Consider the following 16,686-nt stretch of genomic DNA (forward strand, 5'->3'; position numbering starts at 1 on the left):
CTAGGTGGACGGTCAGGGCCGCATGGCGTAGCCGGGGAAGTATTTGTCAGCCCTTCTCCTTGAGTGATGGGGAGTCATTTAACAAGGTTTTTGAAGAGGGCAGGATGTGGCCGGAGGTGTGCTTAGCTGGATAACTCCAGCACCCAGACTGGAAGCAGGTGTGAGACTCCTGCAGTCAAGACCAGGCAAGAGGCATGAGCCTCCTAGGGACCTCGGCCGGAGAGGCTGGCTTCAGGGTGTGTCGTGGGAGGTTCCCAGGAAGGGCTTCAGTCATCTCCCCAGTCTCTCTTCCAGTCCTGGATGTGGGAATTAGAACCTGTATAGCCGGTAGTGGCGACTCCCAACCCTGCTGTGAGTCTGAGGGGGTCCCCAGCTCCCCTGCAGAAGCCTCCACCCTCCCTTGAGCACTTACTCCCCTGGTCTGTCCAGGCTCAGCCCTGTCTCAGGAGAAGGAGCTCAGGCTAGCTGATCTGTGGCTTTTCCCTGGCCTGACTCAGGACCCTGGGGGTGCAGTTGGGGTCAGAGGGGAGACCCAGTTGGCAGTGGCAGGAAGCACTCATGGGAACGCTTCTTTGGCATGGGAGGTGGCATGTCTGGGGCCCTCTTGCTCTGGTTCCTGCCTTTTAGCTATTGGTAATATCTTCTGTTCTTCTAGCCACCCTCCAGATGAGGACCATCCTAGGTCTCTTGTTTCACAAGTAGGGGAAACGAAGTCATGGAGTAAGCCAGGGCCTGGCCCTGAGTGCCCCAGCCAGGGTGACCTCTGTCCTGTGTGCACTCCTGTTGGCTACATGCTGTGAGGTAGATGGGCACAGACAGACTGAGAGATGTGACAGCCATACTTTTCTCACCACGTTACATAGAGTAACACGTCTGGTCCTCACCACAGCCAAGACTGTTGATAACCTCATCTGCAGAAGGGAAACTGAGGCATAGGCAGGTGAAATCACCTGCCGAAGGTTGGCCGGTTCATAGCAGCAGACCCAGGATCCATACCTGAGCAGCCTGACTCCAGGGTGTGTGCTTGGAGCCACCACACTGAACAGTCCTTGTGAAGTCCCTGGCTGCCCTCCATACAGGGTCCTGGAGCTTCCCCTGCTCCCACTGGAGAAGGCTCTGAATTGTCTAAAACAGATCCCCAGGCCCCTGGGGAACGGCAGGCAGTGGTAGCATGGAGGGAGCAGACTTAGCTCTGTGCAGCCAGTGCAGAGCCAGGCACCTGGGCTTCCTGCGTCTCCTCCACCTCAGATATCCCTTCCAGAAAATAGGGCGGACGAAGGTTGCCAGGGAGGAAGGAGGACCTAGAAGGTACTTTTCCAAATTTGGTGGTGGCTGTGTCCTGTCTTCCCTTCTGACTCTAGGGGAGTTTGTAGGTGGGGGTTGATGGGAGAAGAGAGGATCGGGACAGCTGGTGCCGAGGACATGGGATTCAGTGGGGTCCCTTGTGGGCTCGGTGCTCCGGCCATGTGCTGTGCAGACCCAGCACGACCTTTGGCTTCCAGGAGCTCAAACTCTGGATGGGAGGATCCAGCATGGGTCTCAGAGTCCTGGGGCAGGGGCCGCTGGACAGGAGAGTGTGGTAGGCCACCAGTGAGGCCCTCCTGAAGCGTCACGGCCAGGCACGGTGGGCAGCAGTTGGCCCCAGCTGGGACACATTTGAGAACTGTGTTCTGGGCAAATATTGGCTTCTCTGCACCTCTCTTCTTTGTGTGAATCGTCAGCAGTTTGATCTTGGGGGCCCCCAGGGGCTGTGTTGCTGAAGACCCTGTGTGTGTGGCCGGCAGGCACTTGAGTGGGGGGCTGTGGCCTGTCCCTACCCCACCCCTTGCCTGAGCCCGTCTGAGTGCCAGCGGCCTGGGCAGGATGAGGACGGGTGAAATCAGAGACGAGGGAGCGCTGGAGGCCAGGGCACCTTGGCGGTCATCTGCTCCCTCCTCCGCATGTGTGGGGCGGGCAGAGGCACCCAAGGAAGACACATATGTTACAGGAAAGGTAAATATTCGTGTTTGCTGACAGTGAGACTGCGTCAATCGTGGGTCCTCACAGCCTGCTCCAGCTGCCCCAAGCATCGGGAAGCTCCTGTCTTCTGCTTCCCACCCTGGTTCCCCCTTCCCCTGCCATCAGCTGGTGTGAACTTGGCCACACACAATTAGGAAGGAAAACTGCTCAGGCAAGGAAGCAGCGTCGCCTCTCCTGGAGCCTTTCTTTTCCTGCCTGGCTGTTTCTTCAGTCCCAGCTCCCAGGCCCTGAATGTGCGTGCTAGCGGTGATCAGATCTCCCTTGGAGTGGGTGGAGGACTCGGCCGTTCCCAGTCCAGCCTCCGTGCCTGCCCCCTAAGTTACTGCTCTTACTGAGGGCACTTGTGGACTGCTGGGACATATTTCCAGCTGGAAGTGGCATCTGCCAGCCTGAGGGGCTGAGGCTGCTGGGGCTGTGCACTATCTAATGACCGTCACGGGGCCTGGAGCGAGGGACTGATGCACTGAAGCCCCCTTGCCCGCATAGAGCCCTGCAAGTCTGGCAGAGGCCCACCTGTCCCTGGGACCAGGGAAAGGGGGCCTTTGGGTACTGGTGGCCATTAATGCTGCTCTCCAATGCCAGGCAGAGCCGGGTACTGTGGAAGCAACAGATGACCCCAGGCCTTCCTCCTGTCTCAGCCTGCTATTCCCTTTCAGGCCCTGACATTTCTCCCAGGCACATACCAGCACATGACAATGAATCTGAGCCCCCCAGGCCCCCACCCCCGGGCTGCGGCTGTCTCCGCTCATCTGTCAGTCACCCGATCCCCCACACCTGTTCCAGGCACAGCCTGTGAGCTGCCCACCCTCATGCACAGCTATGAATAGGGCGGAGGGAGTGTTGCAAGGGGGCACTCACAGGGCAGGGGGCGGCTTTCCTCTTTTCTTAGGCTAAGAAGCATAGCTTGTTTTGGGGAGGTGCTCAGCGCGGGGAGTGGGGGAATATGAGGGTGGACAGGAAATGTCAGGAGTATATAGCTGCAGGAGAAGGTGTGGGGCTGTATGTAATTAGAAGGATCCCAGCACTGAGGACCAGATGAGGTGCTCTGGGGCGGGTGGTCCGTGTGGTTGGCTGGTGTCTTCTGGGTCTACGCAGTGTGACCACCAGCTCTTTCTCCCCTGGCCCCTGCTCAACCCCCAGAGCCTGATTCTATTTGCTTTCCCAGTTATAAGTTCCCTGAGAGCGGAAGTTCCTCAACTTCTCTGGGCCCCCCTGCCTCTAGGGGTGTGGCCTGAGCTGGATCAATGAGCGGCTGAGTGGTGAGAAGAGCCAGGGAGTGAGAGCTGATGACAGAAGAGTGTATTTGAAATGGGGTTGGAGCTGGGGCGCAGAATTCTCAGCGTGAGCAGGACTGGTTAGGTTCCTGCTTGTGACTGAGGGACCTTGCTCTTCTCACTGATGCCACCTGGAGGTGAGAGGGTGAATAGCCGCCTGCAACCTTGATTGAAGTTCCACCCTGCCAAGGACCTGGAGGAGAGCTTAATTCTTGCTTCCAAGGAGCGTCCAATCTGGAAGGGAGCAAGGACGCCCGGACAGATGATGACAGATAGGGTCATGGAGGGGGATGTACCAGTTGCTCCTGGGGTCGGGGGGCAGCTGCTGCCTCTGTGTGTCTGGAAGAGCTGGAAGATGTGGTTGCCAGTCCTTCCCAGCTTGGCACACAGCATTCTTCTAAGGTGGCACATGAATAAGCTTTTTTTTTTTTGTTAATAGTTATAAAGTTGTCCGGGCTAAGTAATTCATTCATGTAATCCCCCCGCTTTGGGAGGCTGAGGCAGGAGCATTGCTTGAGCCCAGGAATGGCAACAGAAAGCCCTATCCCTATGTTTCAAAATAATTTTATTTGAAAATATGAAAAGTAGTTACAGGCCAGGCACGGTGGCTCACTCCTGTAACCCCAACACTTTGTGAGGCCAAGGTGGGCGGATCACTTGAGGTCAGGAATGTGTGACCAACCTGGCCGACATGGTAAAACTCTATCTCTACAAAAAAAAAAAAAAGACAAATTCTAGCCGAACATGGTGGGCATCTGCAATCCCATCTGCTCGGGAGGCTGAGGCAGAAGAATCGCTTGAACCCAGGAAACAAAGGTTGCGGTGAGCTGAGATTGTGCCATTGCACTCCAGCCCAGGTGACAGATCGGGACTCCATCTCAAAAAATAAAAATAAAGTTATATAGTTATTTCCATATTATTAGAGAGGATAAATCCTTGATTTCACGGACTTATTACTTAGAATGTAATTAAGGAATAAAAGTGAGTTGATTTAAAAGAATCAGGACTGCAGTAGATGGCGCATGAATGCAGCCATTGGTCAGAGGGGCCATGTGTGGCTGACGGCTGAGGGTCACCACCGTTGATGCCTGACCTCACCTCTCGATGTTCCCTGCCATGTCCAGTGTGTCCTTCCCAGGCAGGCTGGGCTTCCTGCTAGTGGCTTTTCAGGCACTGTTCACATTTCTGGCCTGTGCTTCTAACTGCAGCATGTCCTGAGCACACAAACTGTCCCCCAACCCCTTTCTAGGAACAGTCTGACAAACTCAGTCTCCTAGGAGGAGCAGGTGACTTAGAGAAAATAGCAGACAGGTCACGTGCTGTGGCTCACACCCGTAATCCCAACACTTTGGGAGACCAAGGTGAGAGGATCACTTGAGGCCAAGAGTTTGAGGCCAGCCTAGGCAACAGTAAGACCCTATCACTACAAAATATTTCAACAATTAGCCAGGTATGGTGACACATGCCTATAGTCCCAGCTACTCAGGAGGTTGAGGTGGGAGGACTGCTTGAATCCAGGAGTTCGAGGCTGCAGTGAGCCGTGATCACATCACTGCACTCCAGCCTGAGTGACAGAGCAAGACCTTGTCTCTAACAACACAAAAAAAAAAAAAAGAAAGAAAAAGAAGAAGGAAAAGAAAAAGAAAATAGGAGACAGAAAGCCCTGCTCTGGTACCATTTGCCTTGGGCCAGTCACAGCCACAGTTAAATCTGGCCCAGCAGAGGCCTGAGCCACCTCTGCCACGCCCCCCTGCCCCACGCGCTGCCTGTAACGTGCCATCTCCTCCCTCCCGGCATCCCAGATGGAGACAGTGTGGAGACTGAGGCAGCCCAGGGTTGTAGAGGAGGGTGTTTCAGGTAAGCACTGCTGTCTGTTGCAGAGGCTGAGCCTTGACTCAAATGCTCTTTTTCCCTAATGGCCTCATCCAAGCTGAGGCAGACGCACTGAACCATATTCTATTCTGTTTCCGTGGGAAAACAGCCTTTTTTTCCTCATCATAAGCATAATCCACCCTCATTCTGCTCCGTAGCCTGCTTTCCCACTCAGTGTGTTTGGAGTCATCCATGATAATAAATGCAGGTCCTCAGCATTTTTTGTGGCTACATAATGTTTCTATTGTGCTATAGACAGTCAACACCCCCTGCCAGTCTAGAGAAAGGTCCTACTCTCAGGAAAACTTTTCTCCAGAGGAGAGAAAAATAATGATTGAGTGTCCCCTCATGGCCAGTAGTAGAATTGCTTGGTGCCTGGCTCTGAATTCGGCCGAAACCTTCCGGGGGTTCTGGGGATCCCCTTATATCTTTGCACAGAAGAGCTTGGTGTCAGAGCCTTGGTCAAGGCCTGGGGCCCCACTGCATTCGGAGGGCTGCACTCTGGGTGCAGCTTGCAGTGATTTCAGACCAGTGGTGTGGGTGGGAGGAGCGGCCTCCCCTGAGAACAAGCCTTTGTGATGTGCCTGCTCATTGCTTCTGAGTCTTGACTTGTTCTCTTAGCACCCCTGGCTCAGATCGGGTGATTTGATGTGGGGCTGAAGTTCTGGGCGTGGGGATCCCTAAGTGGCGTAGGGCTTCAGGAATACGGTTCCTGCCTCTGAGTCAAATTGTCTCATCTGGTGCCTTTCTTTCTTCACTGTGGCTCCCTGCTGGTTTGGGACAGGTATTGAGGTTGGAGCCTGAAGACCTAGGGTCTTTCCCTTACCAGCAGGATGGTGCTGGATAAGGCTAACAGTCAGGACCCCTTGTGTATAAAACGGAGGCTGTGGTTTTGGGCGTGCGATCGGCACAGAGTCTTACTCCGCCTTTTCTAGGAGGGAAATTTCGGATTAGCCCGACACCCAGCAGGAGGCCCTCTGGGCCCTGCTTTCATCAGGGGAAGGAAGAGCAGCCTGTCTGAGGCAAGGTGAGAAGCTGACTTAGAGGATCAGCGGCTGGGCCTGTAAAGGGCCTTGTGAGCCAGGCCGGGGACCGAGACTCCTGTCGTTTGTGGCTAAATGGCTCAATGAGACGGTGCAGTGACTTGTCTTCTGAAGAGGCTCCCAGAGAAGTTAAGAGAATGAACCAAAGGGGCAGCTGATGCTGTAGAGCTTGCTCTGGAGGCTGAAGCAGAGATGTCAAAAGATCCAAGGTGGCGGGACTCAGCAATGCCGGGAGGGGCGAGAGGCCAGCCCCAGAGCCGTTTCTAAGGGAGCATCGATCGGGTCTCTGGTGAGACCAGAGGATGAGACAGGAGCATCCTTCACCCCTTCTACCCTCCCCTCTGCTGGTCTCTTTACCTGGCTTTCTGTTCTCATGCTTCCTGCACTATCAAAATTCACTCTGGAAAGATTCTGATAGATGCATTCAAACTAACATAGAGCTGGCTGGTAGAGACTCAAACCTTTGCAATTTAACAAAAAGAAAATCTTAGACTCTGAGACATGAAATCCTAAAGATGGAATCTGGGGCTCCCACCCGCTGGGTGTGTTAGTATCTGGGCAGGCAGCAGTGGCCTGAAACTATTTGGGTCCCAGTGCCCTCTTCTCCCATGATTTAGGCAACACGACCTGATTTTGTGACAGGCTGAGATGTATAGGATGGTGGACGCTTTCCAGCATCCTACTGTCTACCTCAGTCTGATTTCTTCCCAGCCCTGGAACCGCGACGGGGACCCCAAGGTCTCCTTGATGCTCCCCATCTGACACGGCACCTGCTAACCACTCCCTCGGCTTTCCCCTGTCTCCCTCCAGGCAGACCTCAACACCAACATCGAGGATGAAGGCCGCTCCTTCTACGGGGTCTCCAGCCAGTATGAAAGCCCCGAGAACATGATTATCACCTGCTCCACCAAGGTCTGCTCTTTCGGCAAGCAGGTGGTGGAAAAGGTTGAGGTAGGAGGCCACCCTGCTGGGGGAGGGACGGTGGCAGTGGTCCGTGTTTGCTGGGCATGACTTCCATTTGTTTTCAGGAAGAGCGCCCTGCGCTAGGGAGCCAGGACAATCCCTCGTTGCCTTCCCTCTCTGCTGTCAGTGCTGTGTGCCTCCCACATTCCCCTTGGTGTTATCCTGCCCAGCTCACCAGAGCATTGCTGCCCTTCTAGGCTGGGCCTGCATCTTCCATGCCTATCATTATAGGCACCCCTGGTCCTCTCCAAGAGCAGAGCCACAGCCCGGGCAGAGCCTCGGGGCATCTACCCAGTCCAGCCCTCTGCTTCACAGTGGAGGCCCAGAGAGAGCAGAGGCCTCCCCCTACTGCTGCCTCGTGGCCACACAGCTCACGGTGCAGAAGCAGGGCCAGGCGTCTAGGATCTCTGTCCCCTGCTCACTTTTTACTCCATGAATGCCCAAAACTGTTCCTTCCCTGATTTTCTACTGTGGATACCCCAGAGACCCTGCTCTAGTGGAAGTTAGAGAGACTGTAGTCCCTGGCCAAGGGTGGTGTAGGACAGTGGCAAGGAGCAGAAGCTCAGGGAATGCTCCCCACCCACCCACACTCCGGTGGGTATATAGGGGTTGTGATAAAATCCTCTGTTTATCTCTAAACGAGGGCAAAGTCATCTTCACTGTCGGTGACACAGACTAAAGGCCTCCAACTCAAAGCACCTGTGGACTCTGAGAGTCTGGGACCCTGTACAGCCCACACACTTGCTACAGCAGACCTCCTCCCGTGCAGGCCGGCCTCCATCCCTCCCCTCACCCCTGCCCCAACATGGGTCTGAATTAATGAAGTCTCACTCTCACAGCCTGTCAGTTCTTGATAACCTTCCTCACGCCAAATGCAGCCAGATGCCAGGCCAGCACCAGGGAAGGGACGCTCTTCCATCCAGTGCTTCTCCACCTGCTGCACCTTACAGTCTCCTGGGAGCTTTGGAAACACCAGTCCTAAAACCCACTCACACTCCCCAATCTCTAGGGTAGTCCAGGCATTAGTGGTTTTAAAAAAGTTCCTCAAATTATTTATTTCTAATTAAACTTGTAAAAACTTTTGAGATAATTGTGGATCCACTTGGGATCATAATCCTGTGTGCCCCTCACCCAGCTCTTGCTCTGGCACTACCTTGCATAACTAGAGTATAATGTGGGCAACCAAGAAATTGACGTTGATGCGGTCCACCAATCTGGTTCCGATTTCACTGGTTTTATATGCAGTCCTATATGCACGTGCATATGTGTGTGTAGGTATGGAGATTTGTGTGGTCACCACCAGACTCCCAGTGGGCCCTCTGCAACCAGCATGGTGTCCTCGTGTACAGCCAGGATTGAGAGGCGACTACCCTGCTCTTGTGTCTCCTTAAGCTCCCCTCCTGCCATCCCAGTTCCTGCTGGCCACCCATGGAGGAAGGAGGTCTTGTTTAATGTCCACCAACCGAAGAGGGTGACTGTTCTCTCTCTCTCTCTCTGTCTCTCTTTTTTTTTTTTTTTTTTTGATGAGACAGTCTCACTCTGTCACCCAGGCTGCCGTGCAATGGTTTACTGCAACCTCTGCCTCCTGGGTTCAAGTGATTCTTCTGCTCAGCCTCCAGAGTAGCTGGGATTGTAGGCGTATGCCACTATGCCTGGCTAATTTTTGTATTTTAGTAGAAATGGGGTTTCACCATGTTGGCCAGGCTAGTCTTGGACTCCTGACCTCAGGTGATCCTCCTACCTCAGCCGCCTAAAGTGTTGGGATTACAGGTGTGAGTCTTTGTGCCTGGCTGGTGGTGACTCTTTTAAGGGCCCCTGGACCTCCTGTGTTTCTGGTCACCAGGGACTGGGTCCTGGGGCTTCGCATGAGATGGGTCTGGGCTGGAGGTGGTCAGAAGGGATTCTAAGCCCCTGCTGGCCCTGTGTCCTGCAGACAGAGTACGCTCGCTACGAGAATGGACACTACTCATATCGCATCCACCGGTCCCCGCTCTGTGAGTACATGATCAACTTCATCCACAAGCTGAAGCACCTGCCCGAGAAGTACATGATGAACAGCGTGCTGGAGAACTTCACCATACTGCAGGTGTGCGGCGGGGGCTGTGGGTGTGGCTGGAGTCTGTGCGTGGGTAGCAGCAATGGCGTGCCCTCATCTGGGGCCTTATTAACCTTGTCTTTTTCTCTCCCACAGGTGGTCACCAACAGAGACACACAGGAGACCTTGCTATGCATTGCCTATGTCTTTGAGGTGTCAGCCAGCGAGCACGGGGCTCAGCACCATATCTACAGGCTGGTGAAAGAATGAGAGACTCGGGGAGCAGGGAGGGGGGAAGAGACGTGTGTGCAGGCAATGGGGACGTGGGGAGGGGACCTGCAGGGGCAGCCCCCTGAAGTGCCAAGAGTGCTGAGAGGAGCAGTTGTGACTCTACCCAGGAACAAACTGTGCCTGAACCTGCAGTGCCCAACCCCAAATAAACCCAAGATACTCTGTATTTTCAGAGGACCTGGTCTGGCTGTGTGAGCCTTGGGAGGGACTGGGGGAGCAATGGGGCCATCTGGGAGGCAGGCCAGAAGCAGTGCTCAGAGACATAACCCAGGCAGTTCTGAAGCCAGCGCCCCAATGGACTCAGCCAGGAACATCACTGGACCCTGGAACTGAAGATGTGACGGTCCCCGTGCTGCCACTCAGGCCCCTGCACTGTGGCGCTGGCCGCGCCGGAGGCCCGAGGAACGCATGGGCCACGCGCACCCCTGCTGCACTCCCAGGACAGTTCACACAGGGAGGCCTCATCCCCTGGGGGGTGGGTTTTAGGCGTGGAGGTGACAGTTGTTGGACGGGGACACCGTCAGAGCTCTCTGGATAGTTTCCGTCCATCTCAGTGGATGTGGATTCCTTAGCCGTCTTCCGTGACCACGTTGGAGGCCCTGGTTCCAGATCAAAGGAACCTGAGGCAGGGAGGGCAGGAGGCTGCAGGGCTAAGGCCGGGTTGAGGAGTTTCGGTGGGAGGCTGAGTGCACCAGCGTCCTTGGCTGTGGCTGAGAGGCTGAGAGGTCTGTGGCGCTCTGCTGGTCCCCAAGAGCCATTGGTGCTAGTGCGTCTTGTTCAAAGTCCCTCCCAGCCAAGGTGCCCATTAGGTGGAGGCCTCCTCAGAGCCAGCCCGCACCGTCTAACCTCTTCTCTAAGGGGTAGTTTCTGTGCTCTCTGGGATGGAGGCGCCTAGACTTAGATCCGCAGCTGAAGGGCTTCCTGGGTTTGTTTCTCATGAGAACTGGCCTGGGCTCTGGGTTTTGCCGGTCCTGGCTTCCGTCCTAGTATTCTAAGCTGCCTGACCATGGGCAAATTTGTCAGCCTGTCTGAACCTAGTACCCTTTTCTCTCAGTAGAGTGGGAAGAGATGAAGTCTGTGAAGTGCCTGGTGCAAGCTGCACTAAATACACCTGACCATGAGCTCATCCCTCCCTCCCACGGGGAGGCCTGAATCCGGCACCTTGCTGCCACCTAGTGGCTCTTTGCGGTCATCGTCCCTCCTGGGAATACAGATCCTAGAGCAGAAAGGGAAGGAAGATTTCCACCTACGGGTGTTTGCTTATTGTGTGTCTGGCGCTTGGGGAGATACTGTGTGGGACTGTGTACATGAGTCGGGCAGCATCTAAGAGGGGTCATGGAGTGTGGTTAGGAGCGACGGCTCTGGAGTTGGACCAGCTACAAAGTAGCTGAGTGACTTTGGGGCAAGTTATTTAATTTCACAGTGCTTCAGTTTTCCCATGGGTAAAATTTGTATGATAACAGTAAGCTACCTCACATATCTACAGTGCCTAGCCCCACACGGAAATGTGTTCACCAAATTAACGTTGTAATCATAGGAGTGTGCAGTCTCGTTAAGGCAGACTGGAAAACACTTTAAGTGACCCTCCGAGCCACTGGTGCTCAGAGACTGGAGAGATCAAGGTGCAGAAGACTCAGGGAAGGTAGTGCTTGAGGGGAGCTGCCCATAAAGGGTGGGCAGCATCTAGTAAAGCAGATGGAGGGAAGTAGACCCGCGTCCCAGATTTGGAGAAGAGGCCAGCAACCTAGTCTCCCTCTCCACGCCCAGCACCCGCTGTCTTACCAAAGAACAGCTTTAACCAACCCCTCTGGGCATCAGGACCACTGCTAGACCTTATGCCAGGCTGCAGAGCTGTGCAGTCTGCAGGCCCAGCTCTCATCAAAAGCTGGGGTGTGGACTCCTGGGGAGCCTGGGATCGGAGGAGCCCCTGAGCAGGTGGCAAGTGCCCATGTGTCCCAGCGTGGGTTTGTGTTTGTATGAGGCTCTCCTGCCCCCACCCCCAGGCGCCAGCATAGCCTTTGCCCTCACTCTCCCCTCCTCTGTTCCTGGGGGATTGAATACGGGAAGCTAGTGTTGGCTGTCCTTCTAGCTTGACTGGCAGCAGCAGTGCTGTGACGGAAGGATGTGTTGTGCCAGCAGCCTCTTGGCGACAGGACAAATGCACATTTAAGGAGATAACCTTTTTGTGTCCTGGCTGGGAAGGAGGTCAGTGCAGATGTTTTTGGGTCCAGGTGTGAATTTTCCTTCCCTCTATGCACTGACCTCAGCAGCCTACTAGACAGTCACCTCCTTAGAGCTGTAAAATCCAAGCCGGTCAGCCATAGCAGGTGGCAGACTTAGCTGCCTTCCCCGTGGTCCAGTGCAGACCATGACCCTTGAAGCAAATGAGTGAGCTGGCCCCACCTCGCCTGTAGTCTCCTCTGGAGGCTCCCCTGCTGCCTCCCCACCAGCTACCCCAAATCACCTACTTCCCAGCACCCCCAGCCAGTGATGCTCATCCACTCTTCCATCTTCGATCTGTCGCTCATTCTTCCCGAGCCAGTGAGGAATCCCCTCTTCTCATGCAGAAGGGTTAGTCATGCCTGCCCCGTGTGTCACGAGCATTCCATTTATGCCTGTTAGAACCCCTGTCATGTGCACGGTGCCTGTACTACACAGGTGCCTCTGTAGTCTCTTCTCATCTTCACGCATGGGTACAGTGCTAGTCCCATTTTACAGATGAGGCAAATGTGGCATGCAGAGCTCTGCTGACTTGCCTGGATGATTCATGCATCTGTTCGTTCACTTAGCAACGACTTCTGCTTTGTGCTGGGTGCTGGAGATGTGTCAGTGGGAATGTGTGAGGAAGACGACAGACAGGCCTTGGGGAGCAAAGCATAAGCAAGTGAGGAGATGGAGGTGGGCACAGTGAGGCTGCACAGGCGCTAAGGTCGGGCCACTGGGAGAGGCCTCTCTGAGGGAGGGGTGCTTGTGCTGATTCTGAAAGACAGGAAGAGCCAGCCCTGGGGGGCCAGGGGAACAGCAGGTGCTGGGGGCAGGGAGGTGACAGATGTGTCCCAGGTACAGAGAAGAGGCCACTGTGTCTAGGACACAGAGTGAACAGGAGAGAGGAGGGGCCAGGGCATTCTAGGTGGGGAAAGGCAGCAGGTGGCCAGTGGCTCCTCCTCACTTGGTGAGGGCTTTGGACTTGACCCCGGTGAGATGGAAGTCCAAAAGTATGTGAAGCAAGGGAGTCTTTTTGATCGGATTTTCTAGAAAGTGACAGTGGGCTGCTGTGGACCTCAGAGAGGCATGTGGGATTGTGTGTTTCAAGGTCTTCCCACCAAACTCGGGCCCACATTTCCTGGTTCTGTGTGATGAGTGAGCTAATGCACACGGCAGGCAGTCATGTCACTTGGGCCTGTGAGGTGAGGAAGGGTCCCTGAGCCCCGTGGGGATAGAGACTCCTCCACCATTCTGACATGATCCGAGTTAGCAGGCAGCACTGTCCAGATGGACATGGGGATGGGAGACGGACCATCTGTTGCAGCGGGTCCAGCGATGAGCCAGCAGACTGTTTCCCACCGGCCCCCATCTTTCCGAGTGGGATGGTCTTTCCAACAAACCCTCACAGGAGTTTGGTGTGTGTGTGTGTGTGTTTCTTCCCTTTCAGGACAGAAGCCAGTGGGGTGTGGAGTGAGGGGTGAAGGGCTGGCACGGTTGGCCTCGCCCAGCTCCCGTATCCTGTGTGAGCTTAGAGCATGCACCTGCTCCCTCTGCTGTGCTGAGACTCAGAGGACTCTGGGCAGGTGTCGGGTGGGGGGTGGGGGGGGTTGGAGGCCATGGCTGTGTTGGGTGGGGCTGTATCAGGTGAGTGGCACAGAGGGGGAAGGTGAGGCAGTGTGTTCCACCCAGTGGGTCCTGTGTTTGACCTCTTCATATACTCTCTGTTGTATTAGCTCTCAGAGTGAAAACGAGACACATTTCCCCAATCTGTGTAAGCTGTTCTTAAGAACTTAAACTTGACCAGGTGCAGTGGCTCATGCCTGTAATCCCAGCAGTTTGGGAAGTCGAGGTGGGCAGGGCACCTGAGGTCAGGAGTTTGAGGCCAGTCAACATGGTGAAACCCCATCTCTTCTAAAAATACAAAAATTAGCCAGGCATGGTGGTGTGCACATGTAATCCCAGCTACTCGGGAGGCTGGGGCAGGAGAACCCCTTGAACCCAGGAGGCAGAGGTTGCAGTGAGCTGAGACTGCATCATTGCACTCCAGCCTGGGCGACAAGAACGAAACTCTGTCTCCAAAATATATATATATATATTAAATTTAAGCCAGGCCAGTGATTGACCTCTTACAAGTCACGTGGTCCTGGACAAACACCATCTTGGGAACTTCATGACCTCATTTGTGAAATGGGAATAAACACTCTGACTTGTGATTGCCGTTGGGAGAAGGAAAGGTCACAGTGTGTGAAGGAGCAGTGCCTCCCCTCACTCATGGTGAAAGCTTGGGGAATGTGAAATGTAGGTGTAAAAATGTCCCCTGACTCTGCCCTTCCCACCCCTAAAATACATGCACATGCATGCATACTTGTTTTCAGAGAAAAAAAAAAAGCTCTAATGTCCCTCAGAGAAGGTGAGGAGGAGACCTTGAGTCTTGGCTTAATGAGGACTGCCCAGCGCAGGGTTGTGCTAGACTTCCATCCCGCCCTGGTGTCAGGAAAGGGGAGGGAGTGCTGTAAATTGGGAAGATCACATTGAGGGGAAAGAGCCCCCAAGGGAAGGTCTCGAAAGGAAAGACAGGCTGGGTGCTGTGGCTCACACCTGTAATCCCAGCACCTCGGGAGGCTGAGGCGGGAGGATCACTTGAGGCCAGAAGTTCAAGACCAGCCTGGGCAACATGGCAAAAGCCCATCTCTACCAAAAAAAAAAAAAAAAAAAAAAAATTAGGCCAGGCACGGTGGTTCACGCCTGTAATCCCAGCACTTTGGGAGGCTGAGGTGGGTGGATCATGAGGTCAAGAGATGGAGACTATCCTGGCCAACACGGTGAAAACCCGTCTCTACTAAAAAAAAAAAACAAAAATTAGCTGGGCATGGTGGTGCATGCCTGTAGTCCCAGCTACTCGGGAGGCTGAGGCAGGAGAATTGCTAAAACCCGGGAGGCGAAGGTTGCAGTGAGCCGAGATCGCGCCACTGCACTCCAGCCTGGTGCCTGGCAACAGAGTGAGACTGTCTCAAAAAAAAAATTAGCAGGTCATGGTGGCATATGCTTATAGTCTCAGCTATGTGGGAGGCTGAGGTGGGAGGATCGCTTGAGCCCAGGAGGTTGGGGTTGCAGTGAACTGAGATTGTATCACTGCACTTGACCTGGGCAACAGAGTAACACCCTGTCTCCAAAAAAAAAGAAAGGGACGGCAGAGCAAATGGAGGACTAAACTACTCTAAGAAACTGTCAGGAAATCTTTTAATTTGGCTTCCTGAGAAACGGCCGGGAGAGGTGGTCAGGTGCCTTGGTAGAAGGTGGGAGCCCCATCGGTGGCGATGTCTTGAGTCGTCTTAAGCTCATGGATATCTAATACTAAACTTTCAGTTTTTTGTATTTTTGCTATGTAAACCCCCTTTACCTCTCCAAATCTTGAGTAAAGTCTGCTACATACACAAAGTCCTTTGTGTGCGTGATCTTTTTCTTGGAAATGGCAGAGGTGACACCTGTCCCCGGAACACAGAGGTGGCAGCAGCAGGTTGCAGCCACTGAGGTGGTCACAGCCTGAAGCAAGGCAGCAGAAGCGGGACTCAGAGGTTGAAGCTGCCCAGCCTCCCACCCAGCTGCCCTCTCAGAGAATGAAAAGCACTGGGGGATGCCTCCAAGCCGGGGGTCAAGTTGGGATCAAGTTCAAGCCAGTGTCACTGGGCTACCCGGAAACAAGTGTCTCCCTGGCCACGTGGTTGTATCAGTCCTTTACCGTCTCCAGGCAAGGTTCCAGGAGGGAGTTCTGTCACCAGGTTCTGTGAGCACTGCTCCTTTAGAAGCAACAATAAATGGACACAGACCCACTGGATTTGAAGAGTGGTCAGAGGGGTTCAAGCAGAGGCTGGCAAGATGTGGTCCCAGCTTGGCATCCTAGGAACTTGAGTCTAGCCTTTGGCTCTGGAATAAGCAGCGTTACTGACTAGCAGCCACATGACTGACTGACTTGCTAGCCAAAATCAGAATAGCGTGATTGATAAGCCCAAGTGCCACTTCATTAGTTTACATTGAACAGCACCACTCCCAGGACATGGGAAGCTTGGATCTGCCTGTCAGTACATTCCTTCCTCTGTAGGAGCCCTTCCTCCGTGGAACACCAGATCATTTGCATACGGTAGCTTGTGCCAGTGCTTACCCAGGGAGTTGCCCCCCTTAAAGGACTGCAGGCCATGGATGTTGAGGACCTGGTGCCCCTGTGTCCACTGCGGGGACCTGAATTCTTCAATCCGAAGATAAATCCTTTTTTCTGGACGTTGGTTAGCAATGACTTTTGTTGGTTTGTTTTAGAGATGGGAGTTTCACTATACTGCCTAGGCTGGTCTTGAACTCCTGGCCTCAAGCAGCCCTCCCACCTCATTCTCCTGAGTAATTGGGATGACAGGCGTGAGTCACTGTGGCCAACAACGTTTTTTGCCACCACATGCCCATATCAGAGGTCCCCAACCCCTGGGCTGCAGACCAGTACTCAGCCGTGGCCTGTTAAAAACCAGGCCACGCAACCCAGGCTGGGCGTGGTGGCTCAAGCCTGTAATCCCAGCACTTTGGGAGGCCGAGGTGGGCGGATCACAGGGTCAAGAGATCGAGACCATCCTGGTCAACATGGTGAAACCCCGTCTCTATTAAAAATACAAAAAATTAGCTGGGCATGGTGGAGTGTGCCTGTAATCCCAGCTACTCAGGAGGCTGAGGCAGGAGAATTGCCTGAACTCAGGAGGCGGAGGTTGCGGTGAGCCGAGATCGCACCATTGCACTCCAGCCTGGGTAACAAGAGCGAAACTCCGTCTCAAAAAAAAAAAAAAAAACCAGGCCACGCAGCAGGAGGTGAGCAGCGGGACAGCGAGTATTACTGCCTGAGCTCCACCAGCTGTCCAATCAGCCGTGGTGTTAGATTCTCATAGCAACCCGAACGCTGTTGTGAACTGTGCATGCGAGAGATCTAGGTTGTCGTCTTATAAGGATC

The 16,686-nt window shown here is 54.2% G+C and overlaps 1 protein-coding gene across 3 annotated transcripts in view; it reads left to right on the forward strand.

Moving 5' to 3' along the window:
• Positions 1-14,887, forward strand: part of TEAD4 (TEA domain transcription factor 4) — a 56,396-nt gene extending 41,509 nt beyond the window's left edge. For all 3 annotated transcript variants that reach the window (XM_010330040.3, XM_010330042.3, XM_010330043.3), the window contains 3 exons: positions 7,019-7,159; positions 9,105-9,257; positions 9,363-14,887. In XM_010330040.3, the coding sequence (XP_010328342.1) occupies positions 7,019-7,159; positions 9,105-9,257; positions 9,363-9,476 (408 nt within the window). In that variant the 3' untranslated portion in view covers positions 9,477-14,887. The remainder of the gene's footprint in view (positions 1-7,018; positions 7,160-9,104; positions 9,258-9,362) is intronic.
• The last annotated feature ends 1,799 nt before the right edge of the window (positions 14,888-16,686 follow it).

Source organism: Saimiri boliviensis, chromosome 7, assembly GCF_048565385.1.
Source record: "Saimiri boliviensis isolate mSaiBol1 chromosome 7, mSaiBol1.pri, whole genome shotgun sequence".
Taxonomy (NCBI): Eukaryota; Metazoa; Chordata; class Mammalia; order Primates; family Cebidae; genus Saimiri; species Saimiri boliviensis.